The 23,170-nt window shown below is 45.6% G+C and overlaps 1 protein-coding gene across 3 annotated transcripts in view; it reads right to left on the bottom strand.

Annotated features, from left to right (window-relative positions):
* Positions 1-23,170, bottom strand: part of ZNF236 (zinc finger protein 236) — a 1,135,475-nt gene that overhangs the window by 465,911 nt on the left and 646,394 nt on the right. For all 3 annotated transcript variants that reach the window (XM_086965182.1, XM_086965180.1, XM_086965183.1), the window contains exon 19: positions 15,550-15,744. In XM_086965182.1, the coding sequence (XP_086821308.1) occupies positions 15,550-15,744 (195 nt within the window). The remainder of the gene's footprint in view (positions 1-15,549; positions 15,745-23,170) is intronic.

Raw genomic sequence — 23,170 nt, 5'->3', positions numbered from 1 at the left:
GAGGATTGTACATCCCCAGAGAAACCAGACATCCTCACCCAGGCGTAGCGCCTCAAGGCTACTGACGTGGAAACCGTTCTGTCCAGGGAGTCGGCGATATCCAGCTCACATCGGATGGTGAACTTAGCTGCGTCTTTACCCTCTACAAGGGTGAGAACGGCCCGGGCATCATCTGGGCACTGTGGCAGCACTTGCTCGACCGTATCCCACACCGTATGGGTACAGCGGCCCAAGAGGCATGCAGTGTTTACCGGCCACAGCGGTAAGCTGGCATAAAAAAACATCTCCTTCCCAAGGTGGGCCAGCTTCTTGATCAACCCCGTTCTTCATGGTCAAAGTATGCTGTGGGGCATGTAGATCCTGGCTACCAAACCGCTGCAGGATGGGAACCCATGCTGTGCATGACCTCAAGCCCTACAAGGCTGACTGTTCTGAGCCAGTCTTCAGCAGCCAATTGTCCAGGTACTGGAATACCTATAGCCCCAACTATTTAAATGGGCCTCAACTGCTGCCATCATCTTTGTAAACACCAAAGGGGCAGAGGTGAGGTTGAATTCAGGACAACAAACTGGAAATGCTTCACACCACACTACTAACAGTTGATGTGATGGTAGGACTAACACATGTTAATAAGTGTCCTACAAGTGCAAGGACAACTTCTGGTCCCCTCCATTTAAAGAAGTCAACATCTTGAACCAGTCCTTCCACAGGAAGGTATTCAGAAGTCGAACATATAGAACTGGACTTAGGCCTTTTATTTAGGGCACCAAAATATTTAGGAGTAGCACTCTTAGTCTTCTACATCTCCGGAACCCTCTCCATAGCACCTTTTACCAATAGCGACTGAACTTCTTGCACAATGATGGAGAGGCATAATCTGCTGAAGTATGAAAAAAACAGGTAGGATCGGGGGTAGAGGTGGTGTGGATGCGAAGAGGAGGGTGTAACCTTGTTTCACTATCTGCAGCACCCACTGTCCACATTTAGAGCAAGTTATCCCTACAGGAAAGAACCCATACTGGTTGCACATGACCATGGGATTGAGAATCAAAGTGACCGCAGCTGTAGTAGGGAAGGAGGAAGAAAATGACAACTGTCCCTTCTGGTGGCATTCACAGCCTCTACCTCCACTATCTCTGCCTGAGCCATGAAAGAGTTTTGTTGGCTGCTGTAAGGGCTGTCTTTTGCACATATGCACTACCTCTTGAGTGGGGGAGGGCGAAGATGGGCATTGAACTTGCTGCTGAGAGCTCCTTCTCAGCTCAGCTCCAGATGGAACTGGAATTCTCCTGTGACTGCCGGCAGCCTCCTGATGTGAGTTGGAGGCTCCTGCAGCATATGCCAGTGGCTTGGTCTCCCAGCATTCTTATTGTTTAGACACAGCGCTGTTTACGACCTTGCAGCCGCCACCGGACGGCTGCAGGATGGCGCCGCCAAGGTCATATGCTTTACAACACAGCCAGGGGGTCAGTAACCCACCCAAGGCTGATGCTGAGATTAACCACACTGGCCCAGATAGAGCGCCTCAGCAGTACCCGGAAAGCAACAAAAAATTGGCGGTTGGGCGCCCACTCCTAAAATTGCTTAGGTCTTGATCTGTAACCTATATCCTACAGGCAAAATCTATGGAGGCACCAGTCTTGGGGGATTAACCCTTGCTTGTGGACATGCTAATGGCTGCTGCACTGAAGGACACTACAGATTCATGGAAGATGACTTTAGAAAGCAACATTGTTGCAGGAGCTCAGGAGGAAGCCCAGGAAGATGCGACACTGTTGATACATAGCTGCAGCTTCTCTTCCTTAAAAGTCACAGAAGTTCCCATAACGTCTTTACATGAGAGCCCCAGGAAAGGAGTATGTCACTTACCCAGTAAGCATCTGTTCTTGGCATATAGAACTGTAGCTTCACATGCTTTGCATACTCCTGCCATCTAGGGTTGGGTCCGGATGTTTGCAAGTTGTTTTTCTTCGAAGAAGTTTTCCCAGTCATGAGGTAAGGTGACTCCTCCTTTCAGTGATAGTGCGCTTGGCACTTACTCCATAACTAGATTTTTTCCCCCGTAATAGGGTGAGAATGGAGTAAGTGAGAAGTACAGAGATGTCCATGCATATGTAATGTAGTTAATGAAAACTGCAACAACTACATGTGCCCGTGGAGGTGTGAGGGTGCATGTGAATCTATAGCTCTACATGCCAAGAAGAGATGCTTACTGGGTAAGTAACATAATCCACATGCATTGCAGGGCTATATAGCAGTATTCTTTCAAAGTGGTGACTAACCAGTAGATGTTGCAGTTGTTTGAAATAGTGTCCTTAGCACTGCCTGCCCTACATTGGCTTGTTGACGTGCTAACACATCCACACAATGGTGTTTGGTAAACTTGTGTGGTGTGGACCACGTTGCTGTCATACAGATGTCAGCAATAGGAATGTTACCTAAAAGGCCATAGTGCGCTCTTGGAGGTATAGATAAAGTTCTTTTAGCCTTAGCATAGCAAGTCTTAATGCATTTAATAATCTATTTCGAAATGCGAGATTTGGGGATAGGATTGCCTTTTTGAGGAGGAGCAATTGCAACAGATGTTTTGTCTTATGAAAATCTTTTGTCCTTTCAATATAGTACAATACTAGTCTTCTGACATCAATTGTGTGAAGAGCTCTTTCTGCTATGGAATCAGGTTGAGGGATGAACACAGTTAACTCAAGTGATTGGTTAAGATGAAAAGTAGAAACTACTTTAAGGAGGAATTTTGGATTAGTGCGAAGAACTTCTCTATCTTAATGAAGTTGAAAGAAGGTTAATGCCTGTAGCTCACCAACTCTCCTTAATGAAATGATAGCAATGAGGAAGGCAACCTTCTATGAAAGGAACTGTAAAGGACAATTGTGTAATGGTTCAAAAGGTGGACCCATGAGTCTTGCAAGCACAATGTTGAGATTCCACACAGGTGTTGGAGGTATTCTGGGTGTTACAACCCTTTTAAACCCTCCATAAAAGCTTGAATTACTGGAACTTTGAACAAATATAAATGCTGTCTGTTAAGCAACTATGCGGCTGCTGCTGCAATCTAATGGATGTGTAGGCTAGACTAGCTTGCTGTAGATGCAACTGATAACATATAATTTTTTGTACAGAAAAATCTAGGGAATTAATGTTGCTGTTATAATAGACAACACATCTTTTCCATTTAGCTGCAAAACAAGCTCTGGTATTAGTTGTTTTTGCTTCTTTGAGAATAGTCATACAATCTGGTGGCAAATTTAGGTATCCAAACTCTATAACTTCAGGAGCCAAATTGCTAAATTGAGCTCCTTTCGTTTTGGGTGCCTAGTTTCTCCATGGTTCTGAGTGAGAAGGCTGGAATTGAGATGTAGCTTTTGGTGTGAAACCACTGATAGCTCCAAGAGCGTGGTGAACCACGGTTGACGTGCCCATGTGGGAGCCACTAATATTAGCATGGGGGATGATTGCCTGAGCTTCCGAAGCAGCAGAAAGAAGCAGTGGCATGGAGGGAAGCGTAGACAAATATCCCTGACCAATAGGGAGTTGCCTTTGGATAGAGGGTGTGGGAACCTGGAGGTGATGTTTGGGCATTTTGTGTTGTTTAGTGTGGCAAACAGATCTATTTGTGGGAATCCCCATTTTTGGAAGTATGGAAGGAGAACTTGGGGAAGAAGTTCCCACTTGTGTATTTGTTGTCTCTTTCTGCTGAGGAGGTCGGCAATTTGATTGTTCACTCCTGGGAGATGTTCTGCGAGAAGATGAATTCTGTGATGGATTGCCCAACACCAAATGGTCTGGGAAAGGCGTGACAGTGTTGAGAGTATTTAGCCCGCCCCCCCACCCCCGTTTTTGTACATAGTACATAGCTGTCATGTTGTCCGTGCAAACTAAGACAACTTTGCCTGTGAGGTGAGATTGAAAGGCTGTCAGCACAAAAAAAACTGCTATGTTCGGTTTAAGACGGGTAAGTTACTCTCAGATGCACTACGAATAAAACGGGGGACACGACAGTGGTGCCCCCTGTCCCCATTCTTCGAGACAGCAGCACAAATTGGGGCATACCGTTGGGTGACAGATTACATGCAGTCTCCTTATATGCAGATAATCTATTATTGTACATAAGAGATTTACAAAATATACCCCCAAGCATCGCCAACACTTTCGGAGTATACTCGTTTAGCAATAACAATTCCAAACAGATATAATTATCAATGGGACTACCCTGACCTGGTACCCAACCACTTTTAGATATCTGGGAATCTACATGTACAGATCCCTTATTGACATACTCAACGGCAGTCTCATGAGAGCCATCACTGCCATCAAAACGCAGTTACATTTCTGGAAACCCCTTCCATTGAGCGTAATGGGCTGCATTACCCTAATCAAGATGAGAACATTTCCCAGACGTATACTATTTTTCAAATTTCCCTGTATATGTCCCGGTCAAGATACTTAGGAACTTAAACAATAATTTTCAAGACTTCATTTGGAATAAAGGAAGGCCTAAAATAGCACAATGGAAAATGTATGCGGCAACGAGCAAAGGTGGATTGTCAGTTCCAAACATGGAGCTCTACCACCTAGCATCCCAACTAAAGTGGGTAGCAAAGTGGATGAATGGCAAGAGTCTGGAAGACACTGCTACAACATCACCACCGAGGACACAATCTCAACTCTATCACCTATTCCATCCAATTACTCGACTTTCCAGCCCACCTCAAATGTATATTGAATTAGCTCACAGGTGTTATCAAAGGAGTCTTCAGCTAACACGTGACACACTCCCCTATGCCCCCTTGATACCACTCGTAGGAACTCCTAGAGGCAGAGGGAAAGTGTCTGAAGTGGAACTGATGACTTGGCACGAGGCAGGACTGGAAACAGTGAGGGGTCTATATGCAGAGGGCACTCTTAACTTTTGAAACATTTGCTATGGAAAATGATATCCCTACAGGTCAATTTCTCCTGCACGCTGCTATAATGCAGACTCTGACAACGGCCTGGAGAGATATGACAGCTGAACCACAAACACATCAGCTCTTACAATACTTGCACGTCATGGGTGAGGGTTTGCACGTGGTCCGATGGTTGGTGGAAGCTCTCCTTGCGCACACACTGAAACCACTGACGAGTCTCCGCAAGAGATGGGCTGAAGATAGGGGGCAACCATGGACAGATAAGTAATGGGACACGATTATCGCTGGCCCCACATACATATATACTACATAGGGCGTACCTCTCCCCAGATAAAATAAATAAATACTTCAATATCACTCCCTCTTCCTGCCCAAGGTGCCAACTGGCTGATGCCGATCTTTTACATATGCTGTGGTCCTGCACCTCACTTTAGCCGTATTGGCATGTAGTTACGGAGACATTAACGAAGTGCACCAAGATGCCACTACAGTACACATGGGAAATTTTCATATTAGGACTATATCAGCGGACAAAAAAAAATAAAGTAACTGCCAGGTTCAGGGATCTAGGATTAATAACGGCAAAGCGCACAATCACAAAGAGATGGAAACACAGCGACTCCCCAACACAAGTCAGCTGTGCGAAATCCCTCACAGTGTGGGCGTATGCTGGGAGTACTACATTACATAGAGAAGAAACTGCAGAATTACGCAGGTATCCAATAGCGCAGTCCTGGGACGTCATCCTTAAAAAGCTCATGCATCCAGACAACACAGATAGTCCTGCATCTACACAACCACCCAGTGACATTGATGAAGCTGCGGGCCACTAGATGCCCCGTCATCACAAACGCCCTAGCGAGATACCCTCTTCCCTCAGCACATAATATGCGGTCAGTCATCCCCCTGATACCTCAAGGGCGATCGCTACGTCACAACTCTTCTCAAATCCATATACAAACACTAGTCAAGCACAGGCTTCAACATACTTCGACACAAAAATCCTAGTCCACCCGCACCAAGCACTAGATGGAGTTCGTTTAACATTTTTTTTTTTTTTTAAATTTTTGAAAACCTTTATTAGTGCGTCCAGAAAAGTACAAATACGGGCCCACAACCCTGAGGCCGGCCACGAAAACTGATTAAGCACAGGTGCATGCAGTACGGTGACGCGATAGCACAGCAATATCAAAAGCAAGTATTCAGCAGTTACACTGGAGATCACAAGCTATCGCGCCTAAGGAGCAATGAAGGTTAATTTTAATTTTTTTTTCCTTTTTCCGAATTCTAGCAACCATTAAAGTCCAGAATGTTCCGTAAATGAAAATAAAAAAATATATAAACTAAAGAGCAGGGTTCACGTAGGTATGACATATCAATAGCGACCGAGGCACACATCGCCCAGCATCTCAATCTCCGGGTCTCCCCAGGCGGCATGACGGTCCATTAAGTATGCAGCAGGAATATCAGAGCCAAGATCCTAACAAAGTCTACCGTCACCCGCCCACCAGCAACACCTACACAGACCCAAGATAGAAAGAAAGAGGAAATAAAATAAAAAAGAAAAAACAAGGCACCATAGAAACAGAAAAGAAATAAAATCCCATCCCCCAACCCCCACCCTACACGCATGCAAAGGCTACGGCCTACCCCCCTCTAGCAGTGTGTCTGTCGCCCAATAAACCCGAAATATAGAATAAGAAGTGAGAGAAGAAAAAGAGAGAAACCGTTTCACATAAGAGATAGGGAGCAAGAAAAGAGCAATCTAATCTAGAACTCCCATGAAACCCCACCCCGGAGGAGGGCCATCCCCAAACAACCATAAGAACCAACAGGAGTGTAAGCGGCCACCACCTCCCCGACTCCAAAATCAACCATATCCAACGTCCGACTACCCCGCCAGTCCATCACAGTCCCAAAAATGTAAATACCGGTAGAGAAGGCACGAGAAGGGTGGACTCAACCCTGGCCCCTGCGGTCCATTGAATCAGCAAATTGTAGTAGCGGCGCAGTCCCATAGTGCAGGGAAAGCAACCGGCATGACCCCCTCGAGAGAGGGCGACGTCCATGAAATGCCATCCGAAGCAGGACAGTGAGATCCACCAGGGAACAGTCCGGGCAGGCATACAACAACGGTCCGCCAAGAGTTGACAAAGCACTAGCAGGTAAAACGCCCAAGGGAAACGAAGCCACCTCGTCAGGAGTTCCCGCTGGCGTTGATAGATCTGGCGCTGGACGGTGAACCTCGAGTGTCCGCAAAAGTACAGAATGCACGGCGTCCTCCATAGATTCAGCAGGCAGTTCAGCGGCGATGCTAAGCTCCATCACCTGTGATCCTTCATTGAGACCCCGGAGGGGCTGTAAATGGCCGCCTACCATCAGACTCGGCGTTATGCTACGCTCACAGCCGCCCGCCCGGTCAGCAGAGGAGAGTAAGGGGACAACAGCGTCCAGGCGGCGCTCCAGGGCGCGGACGCTGTAGCACCAAGCAGCTCGTAGATCGGACAGAGCTTCCAGGACATCGCCGATACTCAGGGGCATTTCCAGGCAGGATGAAATGCCAGTCCCCTGCCCACGATAGTAACAGGCGTGTGGCAACCCTCGATACCAGCCTTCGGTAGCCTTTGTATGGCGCCGTGTAGAGAGCAGCTTTCAGACAGGCAGGGCAGGGGCACAGGGGTCAGGGCAGCAAACTCCGTTGCAGCGCCTCGCACGGGGACACCACAGTGATGGTCCAGCCAGGCGCCATGCGTGATCGACAATCACTCAGACCAGATGGCTCCCTCCATTACATTGAGAAGCGAGAAGACGGACAGAAGCTTCCAAGGAGAGAGATACAATTGTTACACCAACGGGTGTTAAACAGGAGAGCAGAGAGACCGCAAAAAGAAACTGTTGCGCCGTCACTGAAATCTCGGCAGTCTGCCGCGTCTCCTGGGCGGTTTCGATTTCTCCCGTAATGGCCGGCGTTGTTGTTCCCCAGCCAGACTCAGCCGAGAACAAAGGACCGGACCCATGCAGCATTCAACGGCAGGACTGCAAGACCTTCTGTCACTCCCGGTGCAGGATGGACGGCGGGGAGCACATCCTCGGACTCAGCGTCGCCTCCCCTACCCGATACCGCACAGCAGACACAATTTAGGAGACAGGAGAAGAAGCGGTACGGGTGGGAAGCGGACGGGTCGGCGGAGGCGAAGGCTCAGGCGGCCATCGCTGTTGCTGGCTAGGCTCCTCCCAACAACATTTTGTTTTTTGATTGTTTTGTTTTTCCAATCTATATTTCTTGCTTAGCACAAAATAAGAATGTATTATCTCTTAGTCTAAACACCACTGAAGGTCATTAGATCATTACGCAACACAGCAATACTTAAATACAGACCGCTTAGGAACCTAGCACTCCAACGACACATTTAACAGCTGGGAATTGCATTTAAAATATTAATATACAAAGGAGCAGTGCCTATTGTAATTAGAGGCAATAGGTTGCGAATAAGAGTTACAAAGCACATTTACGAACATGGAGATGCACTTGCGAGCGATGCTTTTTCACGTAATAACTTGTTTACTATTGAAATTCAAATGTAGCTGTACTCTCAGAAATACCAATATCGTATTGTGCTAATGTATGATTGGTTCAATATATCATGTTTGTATTAAAAAACATCAATAAAAGAATTTAAAAAAAATAATTAAGATTCTGTCTGGTAGGTATTGGTTGGCCTGAAACGAATACCTGACTGAATCTTTTGAATTCTGGTTGCATTGGGAGTGGCTAGAGCTAGAGCAGTATGAATGCTGAGAGTTGCTTCTAGATAGGACTGTATTTGTAAAGGTTGAAGATGAGATTTTTGCATATTGACCGTAAAACTCAATTGGTGAAGTAGTTCTAACGTAGTCTGTGTGTGCTTCTGGTGTGTGCTGGCTTTGACGAGCCAATTGTCTAGATTTAGGAAGACATTAATAGATTGTGTTCTGAGATTAGCTGCCACTACCGCTAAGCATTTTGTAAACACTCTGGGTGTAGTCGTTTCTCCAAATGGGAGTACTTTGCACTGATAGTGTTTTCCTGCTATCACAAATCTGAGATATTTGCAATGAGCTGGACGGACCGGAATGCTAAAGTATGCATCTTTTAAGTCTAGGGTGGACATAAAATCGCCTTGCTGTAGAAGTGGAACCACTTGTTGAAGTGTTACCATATGAAAGTGTTCGGACAATATGTACCGGTTTAACGCTCTTGGATCAAAAATTGGTATTTAGGAGCTTTTGGGTATTAGAAAATACAGAGAGTAAACTCCTGAACCTTGATACTGTAACGGTACTGGTTTTATTGCCCCTTTAGTCAGTAGAGATTGCACCTCTTGTTTAAGTAGTTGAAGGTGCTCTGGAAAGAGTTTGTGAATGCGAGATGGAATATTTGGAGGATTGGTGGTAAGCTCCAGGCAAGAACCAGGTCGGATAATGCCAATCACCCATTTGTCTGATAGTATGGATAGCCAAACGGGGGGGAATTGTTGAAGTCTTCACCCGACAGGTGTTAAGTGATCGGGGTTGAGTAAGAGCAAGTCACTGCTTGTTGGTGGAAGGGGAGCTACGCGTTGTGGCGCCTTTACCCGTACAATTGAAATGGTTTCCTCTGTACCCTCTTCTATAAAAACCTCTACATGGAGAGGGTTGTGTGTTGGATTTGTAAGTGGTAGAATTTGGGTCTGAGAATGTGCTTTTGGACCGTGCTCTGTAAAAGGAGCAGCGAAAGGAACCTCTGTTTGATGGAGATTGGGGAACTCCCATAGATTTCGCCACTTCTGTATCTTTCTTCATTTTTTCTAGGGCCACATCAACCGGAGGTCCAAAAAGATGTTGTTTGTAAAATGGAGTGTTTAAAATGGACTGCTGAACTTCCGGTTTAAACCCTGAAATCCTACGCCAGGCATGTCTTTGTAGGAGATTGCTGGTGTTAATTCTTCTCACTACAGTGTCAGCAGCATCTAAAGCACATCTTATGGAAAAGTTAGAAAGGAGTTTGCCTTCCTGCCGGACTCTTTAATTTTGTGTTCATCTGGGAGATATTGAAGTTGTTGTTCCATCTCGTCCCAGTGTGCCCTATCATACCTAGATAGTAGGCTATGTGTGTGCGCAATACGCCAGTGATTAAAGACTTGAGCAGCCACTTTTTTCCCAGATGCATCAATTAATTTAGACTCCTTGTCTGGAGGAGGTGCATCAGCAGAGGTTGATGAGTTTGCTCTCTTACGAGCATTAGAGACCACTAACGAGTCCAGAAGCAATTGTCCCTTTATAAAAACAGTATCAGATGGCATGGGTTTATATTTCCTATCAACCCTTGGAATCAAAACATGGGCATGCACAAGATCTTTAAATATTTCGTCAGCATGTCTCATCATACCTTTTAACATCGAAAGACTCAGAGTTGTCTTATGTGTAGACCCTAGAGTGTAAATTAAAAAAATCTTCCTCCAAAGATTCTTTATGTAATGCAACCCCATGATACTCTGTAGCTCTATAAATAAGCTTTTGGTAAGGTACATTATCATCTGGTGGTGATGGCATTGCAGGGAATAGATCTGGGTCAGTGTTCATGGGAGGATCAATAGTGTAATAGTGTAACCATTCCATGGATCTATAGGCAAAAGAGTCATCATCCTGATCATCATCTATATAAGGTTGTGTATGAGGAGACTACTGAGGTGTTATATGTAAAGGATTAGATCTTGGCAAATGTGGCGAAGATGGTGAAGGGGATAGTGGGTCAGGATGAATTGGACTAGCCAGAGGTTGTGCCAAAGCCTTATGCTTGGTGGAAGAGGTCTTGTGGGGTAAAGGTTCATTAGTACTCACTGTACCCTGTCCCGGAGGCACGACTTCAGACTCCAAGTCAATCTCCAGTTCAGAATCCGATCCTGCCACAGAGAATGCTGCTTCCACTTCTGGCACAAGTTACAAACTTTAGGTAGGTCGGTGCGAGGGTATTTGGAGTGGCACCAAGGCCAGAATTGAAACAGTGTCTGTTTCATTGGCAGAAGGGTAGACTGACGCGACTAGCCCGGAGGCTACCTCCAATGTTTCCAACCGAAGATAGAGTTTCCTGATTGAAAGTATACCTGGAGAATAGAGAAACGGGTACGGGAACAATATTGTTGAGGGTACAGTGGATTGCGCACTGAGGGGAACCCAAAGGCAGTTTCGAACACAAGAGCAGCAATACTCGTCTTAACCCGATGGTGGCAAAAACAATCTAACAATGGAGTCGATGCCCATGCGCACTATCACCGAAAGGAGGAGTACCTTACCTCGTGACTGTAAAAAACCTCTTAGAAGAAAAACAACTTGCAAATTTCCAGACCCAACACTAGATGGCAGGGTTATACAAAGCATGTGTATCTACAGCAGGCATGCCTCGAACCAGATGTCTTCAGGACATGGGCCAAACCATGAGTACCGAGGGGCTACTCATGTCACTGAAGCACTATTGGGAGCTTATCTGGTGTTATGCCCAAATCAGATGGAAAGACCCCTCAGTTTTCTACGTCATCACCTGCAGCCACAGTTTCAGACTCCACACAAGTGCCCGAACCAAGCATGGATACTCCTTATGTAGTTATTAATAAGGGCACTAATTGAGCACAATAGAGGAGACAGCGGCAGAGATCGCTGCAGAAGATGTGGTAAAATCTGGTGTGGCTACCTCATTGAAACAGCATAATCAGCAAATCAAAAGAATTTGAGGTAACGCTAAGAAACTTCAAGATGCCTCTACAAGGGAGCAGGGTGGAAAGTTAACTCCTCACTGCAGAGGAGTCAGACTATGTGTAATAGTGCCAAAGGCAGTCCAATGCAGGACTGGGTCATCTCAAAGGGAGAGGTGAACGCTCTTATTTCGCACTTATCCTCTGTTCAGGTGGAATCTCATAAGCAAAGACAAGAAAGCATGGGTCTACTGAGCCTCGCTCTTCAACCTCTAGAAGTTCAAAAAACTCTGCTCATTCTGAGACTTGATATACTTTACCTGCTGCAGGCTCAGCGGGCAGAGGAAAATAAACATTACGCCCAAGTCTGAGCAGACAATGCAACTATCCAGCGATCATAGGCTGAAGTTACCTGTAAAGTGTCAGCCCTCTCTACAGATGTGGTTGAACTCCAGCAACATGTCTCTGGTACAGAAGATGAGGGACCAGCAGCAAGCAAAACAATTATATTAAGGGATATGAACACCATTTGGATTCAATGCAATCTAACATTGAGGACTTGGACAATCGACAGAGATGTAACAACCTTTGCGTGTTTGGTTTACCGGAAGAGAAAGAATGTGGTGAGTCCTGCCAATTTATGGTGCAGCTGTTTGGGAAAGCATTTCCCGAACGTTCGGATTAGGACATGAACTCAGCTGTCAATTGGTGGGGGAGAGAGGTGCGGTCTGATGGGGGATAAAATAAGTCAAAATGAGCAAACCTTATTACACCATCTGATATTTTCTTTTGTCAAACTGCAAGGCGGAGTGCTTCCTCGGTTGTGAGGCGGCTTCCTTAAACTGATGAGATTGGTATTTTTTTCAAATGGGTACATTTAAATGCAGTTGCTGGAATGTTTCTGGCCTAAATTGGTCCAGGAAATTTCAACTAGCCTATGAAGAGATCAAAATGTAGAAGCCTCATCCAGTATCTCTAACTCAGATGCATTTGGCCTATAAGGATAGATCACTACTTAAGCATTTTGGATTCAATGTTAGTGCATGTACATCCCAATCTGTTTCTATGTGGGGGGTAGCCATTCTGGCTGACAGAATTTTAGAATACAAAATATTAAAAATGCTGTGGATACTAGAGGCCAATGGAGGATTGCACAGCTGCTGTATGGCATAAAATGTGTTCTGCAGAGTGTAAGGGCTGAACGTCGATGAGCCAGACATTTTGGACAGGCTATCTCTCGAGTTACTAGAGTTGTCAGAGGAACTCCTGATCCAGGACTATCGGATTGATTCCACAAACCACCGGGCCTCTCCCCGCATCGTGAAAACTAGGGGCCTCTAATCTTTAATCTGTGCGCTTACATGGTCTGAGTGATGTATGGAGGACATCATACACATCTGTGCCAGGATGTATATCTATTATTCAGCCTGCAAAGACACTATTCCAGGATTGACATGGTTTTTGCTACTGGCAGTTTTTTTTTTACAAGCCGCAAGTATGGAAGTGTTTCCCAAAGTTACTTTGGATCACAATCCTTTAGTGTTACTCGTTCAACTACACACTGCAAGAAATCACAGGTGTCCGTTTCTCTTATTCCCCACTATTTACTATTAAATTCAGGGCATATCCAGTCGATGTCAAAAGCCTTTACAAAGTTTGCTCTAATCAATACCGGGACGGCATCTCCGCCACTTGAGTGGCATGCAATGAAGACTTTTATCAGGGCATTATACAACACTTTATCCTCAGTAAAAATACAGCTAACTCAATCAAAGCATGATCACTTTGTCAGCTGATCACACAATTAGAACATTCACATGCTTGTGAAATTGTAAATGGGGGGCCTGATCAACAAACTATATTTCTCTTTAGCTGAAGATCAGTCACCTTGGGGAGGACACTGAAACAGAAGGCTGTAGCAAGTTACAGTAGGAATAAGGTCCTTCAATATGAGCACGAAGAGACGGTTAGATGCATGTTGGCTATTAAATATCAAATTGTAGATGGGAATTCCAAGAGCTTTATTTACTCTATTAAAGGTGATAATGTTTTGGGACATACCCGTTCACAGACAATTGCGGAACAATTATCTGATTTGTATCAGGGTCTTTATAGCTAGCCAGAAACATCTGATGCTACAGGGCTTAGACAATACCTTCAGGGCTGGAGCTTGCCTACTCTTAGTGACATACAAGTCTCTGTTCTTCAGGAAGATGTCACTATAAATGAAATTATGTTAGCTTTAGCAGCACTACAGTTTTGCAAAGCGGTAGGTGATGCCGCAAAACTGTTAGAATTTTACAAAACATTAAAGGACATTGTTATTCCCCCTTTGATTAAAGTCATCTAATATACTGTGGCTAGTGGAGAAGTGCCTAATTCTTGTAACATGACCAATACAGTCATCTTTCTAAAGAAAGGTCAGCCACCGGTGGAAAGAGACTCATATCGCTCTACAGCTCCTACTAATGCCGATGCAAACATATCTGCAAAGATTCTTGAAGTCTGTCTTGCCCCCCTTATTTCTGGGTCTGAGTCGCGACCCAGGTCAAAGCTATCTAGGCAGCAAGCTTCTACTAACCGTGACATTTCAGAAATATCTTTCCATTTCTGCCTAGCCACCGTCATGATAAAGTATTCCCAAGCCTGTATCCGGTCAGGGATCAACTACTGTAACATTGTGGACCTGGTTTTATTGCATTCCTCTCTGAGCCAACTGAATAGGATTCAAAAGTTTGCAGCCCTGCTTTTAAGCAATATGTATTGTATGTTTTACCATGTGTCTTAAGCAAGTTTCCTCCTTCAACAGCTCCTAATGAAAGTATTATTTTCTAAACATTCTCTCCTAATCACAGAAGCTTCTTTGACGCATTAAGTGCACCTCTTTACCAACACTTCTCCTGTTACAGCTCCTTGAGGTATTTGTGCTCAAACTTTCAGTTTCTGTTTGTGATTCCCTGTATCAAACAATCCCCAACAGTCAGCAGCTCTCTTCAACTCTGAAATAGTCTCCCTCCACACATCGAGAGCATTCAATCTTATCAAACCTACAGAAAGGCGGTAAAAGCTGGACTTCTATGCCAGTTTACCTCCTTTCCGGTCTTCTTCTCCTCCCTTATTTAGCTTGGCCGTTATGTTTTTATTTTTCGCACCACCAACATGGCAGTGTTGGAGAACAAATGCCTAATAAATATCTCTCAAACACTCACAATCATAAAAACTAAAGAGAAAACAAAACATATTAACAAAAAATTGTAAATATATGCTTGATAGCTCAGTTCAACACAGCAAAATGACCAATCTTGGAATTGTGAATGGTCCCATGTGCCAGCCTTTGAAAGTAACAAAGTGATTTGGCATGCATTTCAGGAATAGATCAATACTGCATGTATGAGATTCTTTTTTACCAGCATAGATTTATGCCATGAATATCTGCAATGTGGAATAAACGTCCCAGCATTCTTTGTGGAGCTGTCAAAATAACCATGTGGGCAAACAACCATCCCCGACATAGGTATATCCCTGAAGAACAGACTTGACACTCAAATGATGTGTGTGCCCATTCACAACAAAGGTTAAATATAAAAATATGTTGGCCCAAAACTGAAATTAACAAAGCCCAAAAACAAACACAATTTTCAAACGACAATAATAAGCTATTAAATTCAACTATTTGGCATCAAACGTTTTAAAACCAAAATGTTATCAAGAGGATTCCCTGCCACTCCACTTCCGCATAATGGTCTAAATTATTTTTTTATGTGGCACCGTACAAGCAAACTGATCATTAATTTCTAGCAGAACAGACAAGCTGAGATTCAAGTGATTGAATTATGGGCAGCCATCCCTTGTATCATGTATCACTATCAAAAGTGTAGGGTGCAAGATATACAAAACTTCTTCACAGAATGTTTTACCTGCATCTTCTGGAGTTGCAGACATGTTCTGGTGTTTTTTCATGTGTTTCTTGCACTGAATATTTTTTCGGAAGGTTTCTTCGCAGATTGGGCATTTGAAAGGCTTCATACTTATGTGAGTTATCATGTGCCTTGTAAGACTGCCATTGGTGGTGAAGTGTGCTGAACAAACACTGCAACTGTATGCTTTGACCCCTAAAATAGAAAGATAAAGTTAACTTTATGGTGATACGTGCGCATTCATCAAGGCTATATTCTATTACTGATGGGAGGGGCTATCTTCAGCCAGAAGTGGAACCAGACGTATTTACAAATAGCTGTTACGCCAAAGATGTACTTAGTTGGTACTGAGCATGTATACCAAACACCTGCCAAATGCTCATTTCCCCACCTGTGCTTATTCGCATCCACCTCAGATCCCTTTCCATAGCGAACTGACGTAGGTAGATAACAAAAGTGGGAGAATGGTGAGTGTTGGCAGTAGACGAAAGCCTAGAAAATCATGAGAAACCATAAATTATCCCCATCTTCTGGCTCACTTAGTCCAAATGTAAGCAACAGATTTCACACTAGCCGATAAAGGAGCACAGGAAATACACCATTGAAGTTAACATGTTCCTGACAACTTTCTGGCCCTTAGGTGATTAGAATGTATGTAAAACTATACCTACAAGATTTTGCTAGAATTTACCACTTTGACAAAAAAGTTAATTTACTACCAGAAAAGGCTGTTTACCTTTTTTCTACTCATACTAATGGACACTTTATTTTAGAATCTTTGTTTGTAAAACAGAGGGATCAACTGGTCTATAAAAGCAAATTTGAGTTGAAATTAGGAAATACCTGAAACAGAGCCTTATTAAATGACCAAAAAGAGATTCCTAGCACAATGATCAATAAGACATAAAAGGGTAAAATCTGTCCCACCAGACTATAAATAACAAACTATTTTGAAGACAAGAGGAACACGTTACTTACCTTTGGTAATGTGCTTTCAGGTAGGAACTCTACCTAGCCCCAGATTCCTCACATTTTGAAAATTCCCCACTGATTAAACTGGACACAAACCTTTTCATAGTACCTCTGCATACAAGAGGTTGATCCCTAATGATGTCATTCGAGCTCCGAAAGAACAAGTTACTTACCTTCGGTAACGATATATCTGTAAGAAACATTAGTTAGTGATAAATTCCTTATCTTAAAATTACTCCCAGGCAGTACCCATGCGCGTCGGTAGGCGTTGTTGTGCGGCTCCGCATAAGCCGTTGGCATCGTAGTCGCAGAGATGACGTCGTTGGAGTTACTTAGACGCACCCACGCACGTTGATGTCAGTTCTGTACATGACTTTCCGCGCCAGGAACACGGAGCCATGCAATATACTGACCACTGGTGCATTGAAACTAGGGCCCTGAATGGGATGACCGTAACCCTAGAAATCAGTTCGCAGAACGGGGAGGATGGGTGGGGAGGGGTAAGGAATCTATCACTAACTAATGTTTCTTACAGATATATTGTTACTGAAGGTAAGTAACTTGTTCATCTGAAAGAAACACGTTAGTGATAGATTTCTTACCTTAGAATAGATACCCCAGCAATACCAACCCTGGTGGTGTGTCTGCGAACCAAGATCACACCAGAAAGTCACCGAGAACAGAACAGCCAAAGAAGTCGTCTCTCTGGACTTAGTAAAAGTGGGCAGCGAAGCCCACCTGGCTGCCTGAAAAATGTCTATCAGGGAGACACCACGTCCCAATGCAGTAGTAGCTGCTGTTGCCCTGGTAGAATGGGTCGCAACCCCAGAGGAGGTCCCTTTTTAGCCAGAGAATAGCAGGCCTTGATACACCAGATGACCCAGCGGGAGATAGTCCTCTTGTGTACAGCCTGGCAATTCTTGGCGCCTATGTAGCCAACAAAGAACTGGTCATCCACCCGGAACTGTTGTGTGCGATTCAGGTAGCATGAAAGCGCACGTTTTGGGTCCAGACGGTGGAGCCTCTCTTCCTCTCTGGAAGGGTGCGGAGGCGGAAAGAGAGTGGGCAAGGTGATAGTTTGCCCGACGTGGAAGGCAGTGACAACTTTTGGCAGGAAGGAAGGAGGAGTGCGCAGCACAACCTTATATGGATAAACCGACAGAAAGGGAGTCTTACAGGAAAGAGCCTGGAGCTCACTCACGTGCCTAGCAGAGGTGATGGCATCCAGGAAAGCACTCTCCAAAGTCAATAAACGAAGAGGACAGTTGTGAAGTGGCTCAAAAGGAGCGCATATCAAATAAGTAAGAACTAGATTCAAGTCCCACTGCGGCATAACAAACGGAATAGGAGGGGAAAAGTGTGTAATGCCTTTGAGAAATCTATTTACAACAGGGGACCTTAAAAGAGAGGGCTGATCAGGGAGCCTGAGAAAGGCTGAATTCGCAGAAAGATAGCCCTTAACAGTGCCCAGATCAGAGCCCTGCTGGGCCAGAGAAAGAAGACACAAAAGGACTTGTGAAAGAGGGGCAGAAAGGGGATCCACAGCCTTTGCGTGTTTCCAGCTTTCCGGGAAGGTGGCGGAGTTGAGGGAGCAGTTGATGACGTCTCGGAGGTGGGGTGCGATGATGGAGTCTGCTTTGTTGAAGATGTGGTGGGGACATGGATCTGTGGGGGATCCTGAGTGGATGGAGTTCATCAGGCGAATGGTGTCCTCAGTGGTGATTGGGTTCCAGTCGTAAAGGATGTCCGAGGGGGGTTTAGGTTCGGAGGTAGGTTGGGTGGGTTGGTCTCCGGGTTGGTTGTTGAAGCGGTTATGGATGTCGGCGATTTTGTCGTGGAAGAATGAAGCTAGGGAGTCGCAAAGGTTTTGAGAGGGAGTGATGTCGTTGGAGTTGGCAGTGGGGTTGGTAAACTCTTTGACGATGTTGAATAGTTCCTTGCTGTTGTGGGCGTTGTTGTCTAGTCGGTCTTTGAATGCAGATTTCTTGGCTGTCCGGATCAGTTGGTGGTGTTTACGGGTGGCATTTTTGAAGGCGTCTCTGGTGATAGTGTTTGGGTCTTTTTACCAGGCTCTCTCAAGGGAGCGACAGAGTTTCTTGGATCTCTTGAGGTCATCGTTGAACCAGGGGGCGTTTTTGCTGCCTAGCTTGATTTGACGTTTTTTCAGGGGTGCTAGGTTGTTGGCGCTGTGGGTTAGCCATTGTGTGAGGTTAATGGTTGCTTGGTTAGGGTTCGACGAATAGGCAGGGGGGTTTTGGAGAAGCGATGTGGAGATCTGGTCGATGGTGATTTTGTTCCAGTTTCTTCGCAGAGTAGGTTGAGGGTGGTTGTAGATTGTGGTCTTTTTGTAGTTAAAGTGAACGCAGCTGTGGTCCGTCCAATGGAGAGCTGTGGTGTGATTGAAGGAAATGTGCTTGCTGGAGGTGAAGATAGGGTCGAGTGTGTGTCCTGCGTAGTGGGTGGGGGTGTTTACTAGTTGTTTGAGTCCGAGGTTGGCTAGATTGTCCAGAAGGGTGGTGGTGTTGCTGTTGTTGCTCTTTTCCAGGTGAAAATTGAGGTCTCCCAGTAGAATGTAGTCCTCGGAGGGGAGGGCGTGTGGGGTGATGAAGTCAGTGATGTCTTCACTGAATTGTGTACGGGGTCCTGGTGGCCTGTAGAGGAGGATGCCTCTGAGTGTGGTCTTAGGGTCGGGTGTGGATCTGGAAGTGAAGATGTTCGGCGATAGTGAAGTTGACGTCGGAGCTGGTTGAGACGCGGATGGAGTTCTTATGGACGATGGCGATGCCTCCTCCTGTTTGGATGGTGCGGTCTTTCGGATGATCTTGTAGCCGTCCGGGATGGCTATGGTGATGTCTGGAGCTGATGAGGCGTTCATCCATGTTTCTGTTAGGAAGGCGACGTCCGGAGAAATGGTGTCTAGTAGATTCCAAAGGTCGATGGCGTGTCTGTGGATCGAGCGGGTGTTGAGCAGGATGCATTTTAGGTGGCTAGTGTCGGATGTCTGTTTGGTGTTTGTGGATTTGGAGTGGGTCCTGGTGCAGTCAAACTTGCAGGAGTGGCATGTGAAGGGTCCATGGGTGTGTTCCGGTGCGGCTTGGTGGCAGTTTGGTGGACGGCCGGGGTTGAGGGCAGTGAGGGTTGCGGTGTATGTTATGTGGGAGAGCTGGGAATTGCGGGGGCCAGGGGGTCTGGCGCTGGGCGCGGTCCAGGCGCGGAGGGGCGTAGACGGGCTTACCTTCGGCGCGGCCGCAGCGCGTGGACGCTGCACTTTGGGTCATCTGTCATAAATGGAGAGTGGAGGGGGGCAGAGCGTGGGAGGGGCAGCTGGGAGGCGGGGAGCGGGGAGGCGGGGAGCGGGGAGGAGACACGGTCCACGAGTGACCAACAACAAAATGGACGGGGGGTAAATGAAGCGAAAACACCACCACAGTTAAGATACAAATAAGCAGAGCAATGCAGCACAAAATGTCAACAGTGCAAATCCATACAAACGATACCAGGCGCTATTTAGGCTTCGAGGCGCTTCAGCAATGCAGGCGATGTTGGAGCGCGATATCAGAGGCAGAAGGAGGAGTGGAGCAGTCAGCCAGGGGGTCTAGGAGGGGAGCGTGGAGGAGCGACCGCTATGGAACTAGTCCAGCTGGTCATAATAGTTGGTGTAGTCACCCCAGGTAATATGCCTATTGACCCTACCTATTACTACCCTTAAACGCCTCCTAAATATGGTATTTAAGTGGCTCTCACAGACTTAAAAACTAGATCTGCGACAACCTAAGTGTTGTATGGCGTTTTAGGATCCGAGCAAATTTTCCCCGATTCATGCCCTTATTTAGGTACAATTCACATTGCCCTAATATAGGCATAGAAATCATACCCATATTTAGACACAGCCCATGCAGTCCAGATACAGGCATGGCAACTTCCACCCGTACCAAAACTTCACAACGATTTCTTGGAAAATCAGCTTAAGCAGTCAGGGACCTCCCCTTGCTTGAATATTGATTTGCCCAAGAATTCATGGACTTTACAAAGAACTACTAATCCCTTGGGGTTCTTTACTGACATTATTATGCCCGACTTTACGTCAAACTAGGCACCTTCAAGGTATAGATATGCCTTCACTTGCTCTAGCAAGACACGGTGGTTCGGAGCAGTTAGACTATCTACTTGGCCGACGCAGCTCGCTACAGCAAGTGCCGAAGGAAGCCGACCCTCTAGGTGATGCCCTGATCGAGAAGCTGTCCTTTCTCTCGATGAGAATCCAGCTCCAGTGTTTCCAAGCTCCCCTTGCGGGATGCTGGGAAATCGAGTCCCGAGACAGAGATACCAGACCTCCTTCATTCTAAAATAAGGTATGGAGCTGATTAGACCCTAAGAGAAATCTTGGATTGATTCTTGGCAAAGAAAACCAAACCTATGCTACACAATACTCACTCCCTCCGCGTACTTAACTTAGGTTAGGTACATTGGGGTAGGCGTATTTTAGAAGCACCAGTTGAGTACTTTTAGTCATTGTTATTTATGTATGTACTTTTATATGGCTTAGAAACCATACAATGCTTTTACAGTATTATTTTATGATTCTACTCTCGCTTTACGCATTATACTTTACAGTCTGCATTACGATTGTAGCAGTTCGCTTTACTTGCATGAGATAGAAGATTGTTCAATAAACCCTTTTTTTAGGTCTCGCTATTCGATGCGCATGCGCATCGAGCTTGCGAGGATATAGGGCTTTAACCAGAGTTAAACTAACTGGGCGATTTGGTGCTGTGCCCGTGGCTTTTAGGTCAATGCGCAAGCGCATTGACCTAAAATGCGCGTGCACATCACCAAATCGCCGTCTGTTCCCTCAGCCGCACTCCAGGCCCCTGCTGCTTTCACACCCTCTCCTCTCCCCGCTCTGCCCCCTCCCCTGCCCGCCGTGTCGCATTTCTCCTCTCCCTTCTGCCGCCCCTGCTCTACTGAAGCCATAAACATTCCTAGCCTCTCGGGCCTTTTGTGTACATCCTGGGGGCTCACTGTCGTTGCTGCGTGTCCCCCCTCGTGAATTTGTTTTTAGCCCTACACGTCCTACTGCTGTTTTCTCTCTTTCCCGTAGCTGCCAAGACGTTCAGAATTAAACACAATCTTTAGGGTAGTTATTGGGCATCATATTTCTTCATAATGTCTCCCAACTCACCCTCCGGCCCCCAACCCTTTCCATCCCACTTAAAGCACTGTTCCTCGTGAGCTGCTTAATGCCGCTCTTTTGTGATAATGGTTGTACCAGACAAACGGGTTCTGGGCATTTTTTTCCCGGCAAATCGACCGTTTTATAGTTTTATTGGAACAGTTTGTGAGGCTGCCGATCGAACCTGTTACACGGTGAAATCCAGCTCTCTGAAATGGAAGGGAATTACAAAGAACCCCGTGTAAGCTACACAGTACCTTGAAGTGCATGACTCACAGCTGCTTGTAAACTTAGTGACCTGCAACACTAAATTGATATGTTTGTTAGGGCGGTTACGCCCGTCCCACAGATTAAAGGTCACTCGTATATGTTGTCATTTAGTTCCCATGATGTCATCTTGGCCACAAGCCACGCAGTCGTCGTCTCTAAGGTGAATCCAGTGCCACGTGACTCACTGTGACGGCAGCATCCGGCCTGAGGTCACGTGGTGGTATTTCCTGTAAACCATTCACGGCTCTAATTGTGCGTTTGATCTCTGATAATGCAACCTTTTGTGTTTTTTGGTCACCGAATATTAGCAAGTCTGGACCTGAAAGTGCAGGTGCTTTGTTTATGACCGAAGAGCATGTCAAGTGTTTATCTCTGGCGTCAGCCCTGTACAAAGGAAAGAAAGACTCGCATGGCCGTGCAGTCCCTGCATTGCCAGGCTTGTAGTGCATCATTTCAGATGGGTGTTGTGGAAACGGAATTTTGGTAACAGAACGGCATTTTTGCCTCCAGTAATTGTCAGTCTGCACTTCAATCGCCAAAGGGCTGACTCTCAGAAATGTGCAGCCGCATTTTTTTCGGCAGTTGGGTTCCCTTTCACGCCTGTACATGCCAATGAAACTAATTACATTTCCATTTTCCAACTCCATGTTAAGCGTAGGAATGTAACTACACCCCACGGCCCTCACTCACCCTCGACGATCGATTGAGTGTGAGGTCGGTAGAGCGGATGAGACTTTAAAAAACAAAATCAAAAATCTCAAAAGATCCTAGGGTAGGGACTGCAGTACTGAGAATAAATCAGTCACTTTACCCAACGGGTAAACGAGAAAAAAAATGATCACAACGTATCTTACTCCACCCATTCAAGCAGCTACGAAATAAAGGGATATTTTAAAACTGTTAATTCCACCCACCCGAGTTATCTAACCTATGACGTTCCCAACTCTCAAGAGTTTAAAAAAAAGAATTTTCTGGGAGATAATAAGCAACACCTGTTCAGTTGTAACAGGCTACCGAATCCGAATATTGCTGGTGGTAAGTCCAATGAATGCACCTTACGTACTTCAGAATAATCCTTATTCTGTTTTGAAGTCCTCTCCCTAGCCCTTCTTAAACAACTCTTGCTCCCAGCCAAATCTTGTTCGCTTTGTGATCCTTGCCATGAACGTATTTTGCACTCCGTTAATTATTCACTTAGGGCCAGTG

Source organism: Lissotriton vulgaris, chromosome 4_1 (assembly GCF_964263255.1).
Source record: "Lissotriton vulgaris chromosome 4_1, aLisVul1.2, whole genome shotgun sequence".
NCBI classification, from domain to species: domain Eukaryota; kingdom Metazoa; phylum Chordata; class Amphibia; order Caudata; family Salamandridae; genus Lissotriton; species Lissotriton vulgaris.
The sequence above is the reverse complement of the archived record's forward strand: the minus strand, read 5'-3'. Positions and strand labels throughout refer to the sequence as shown.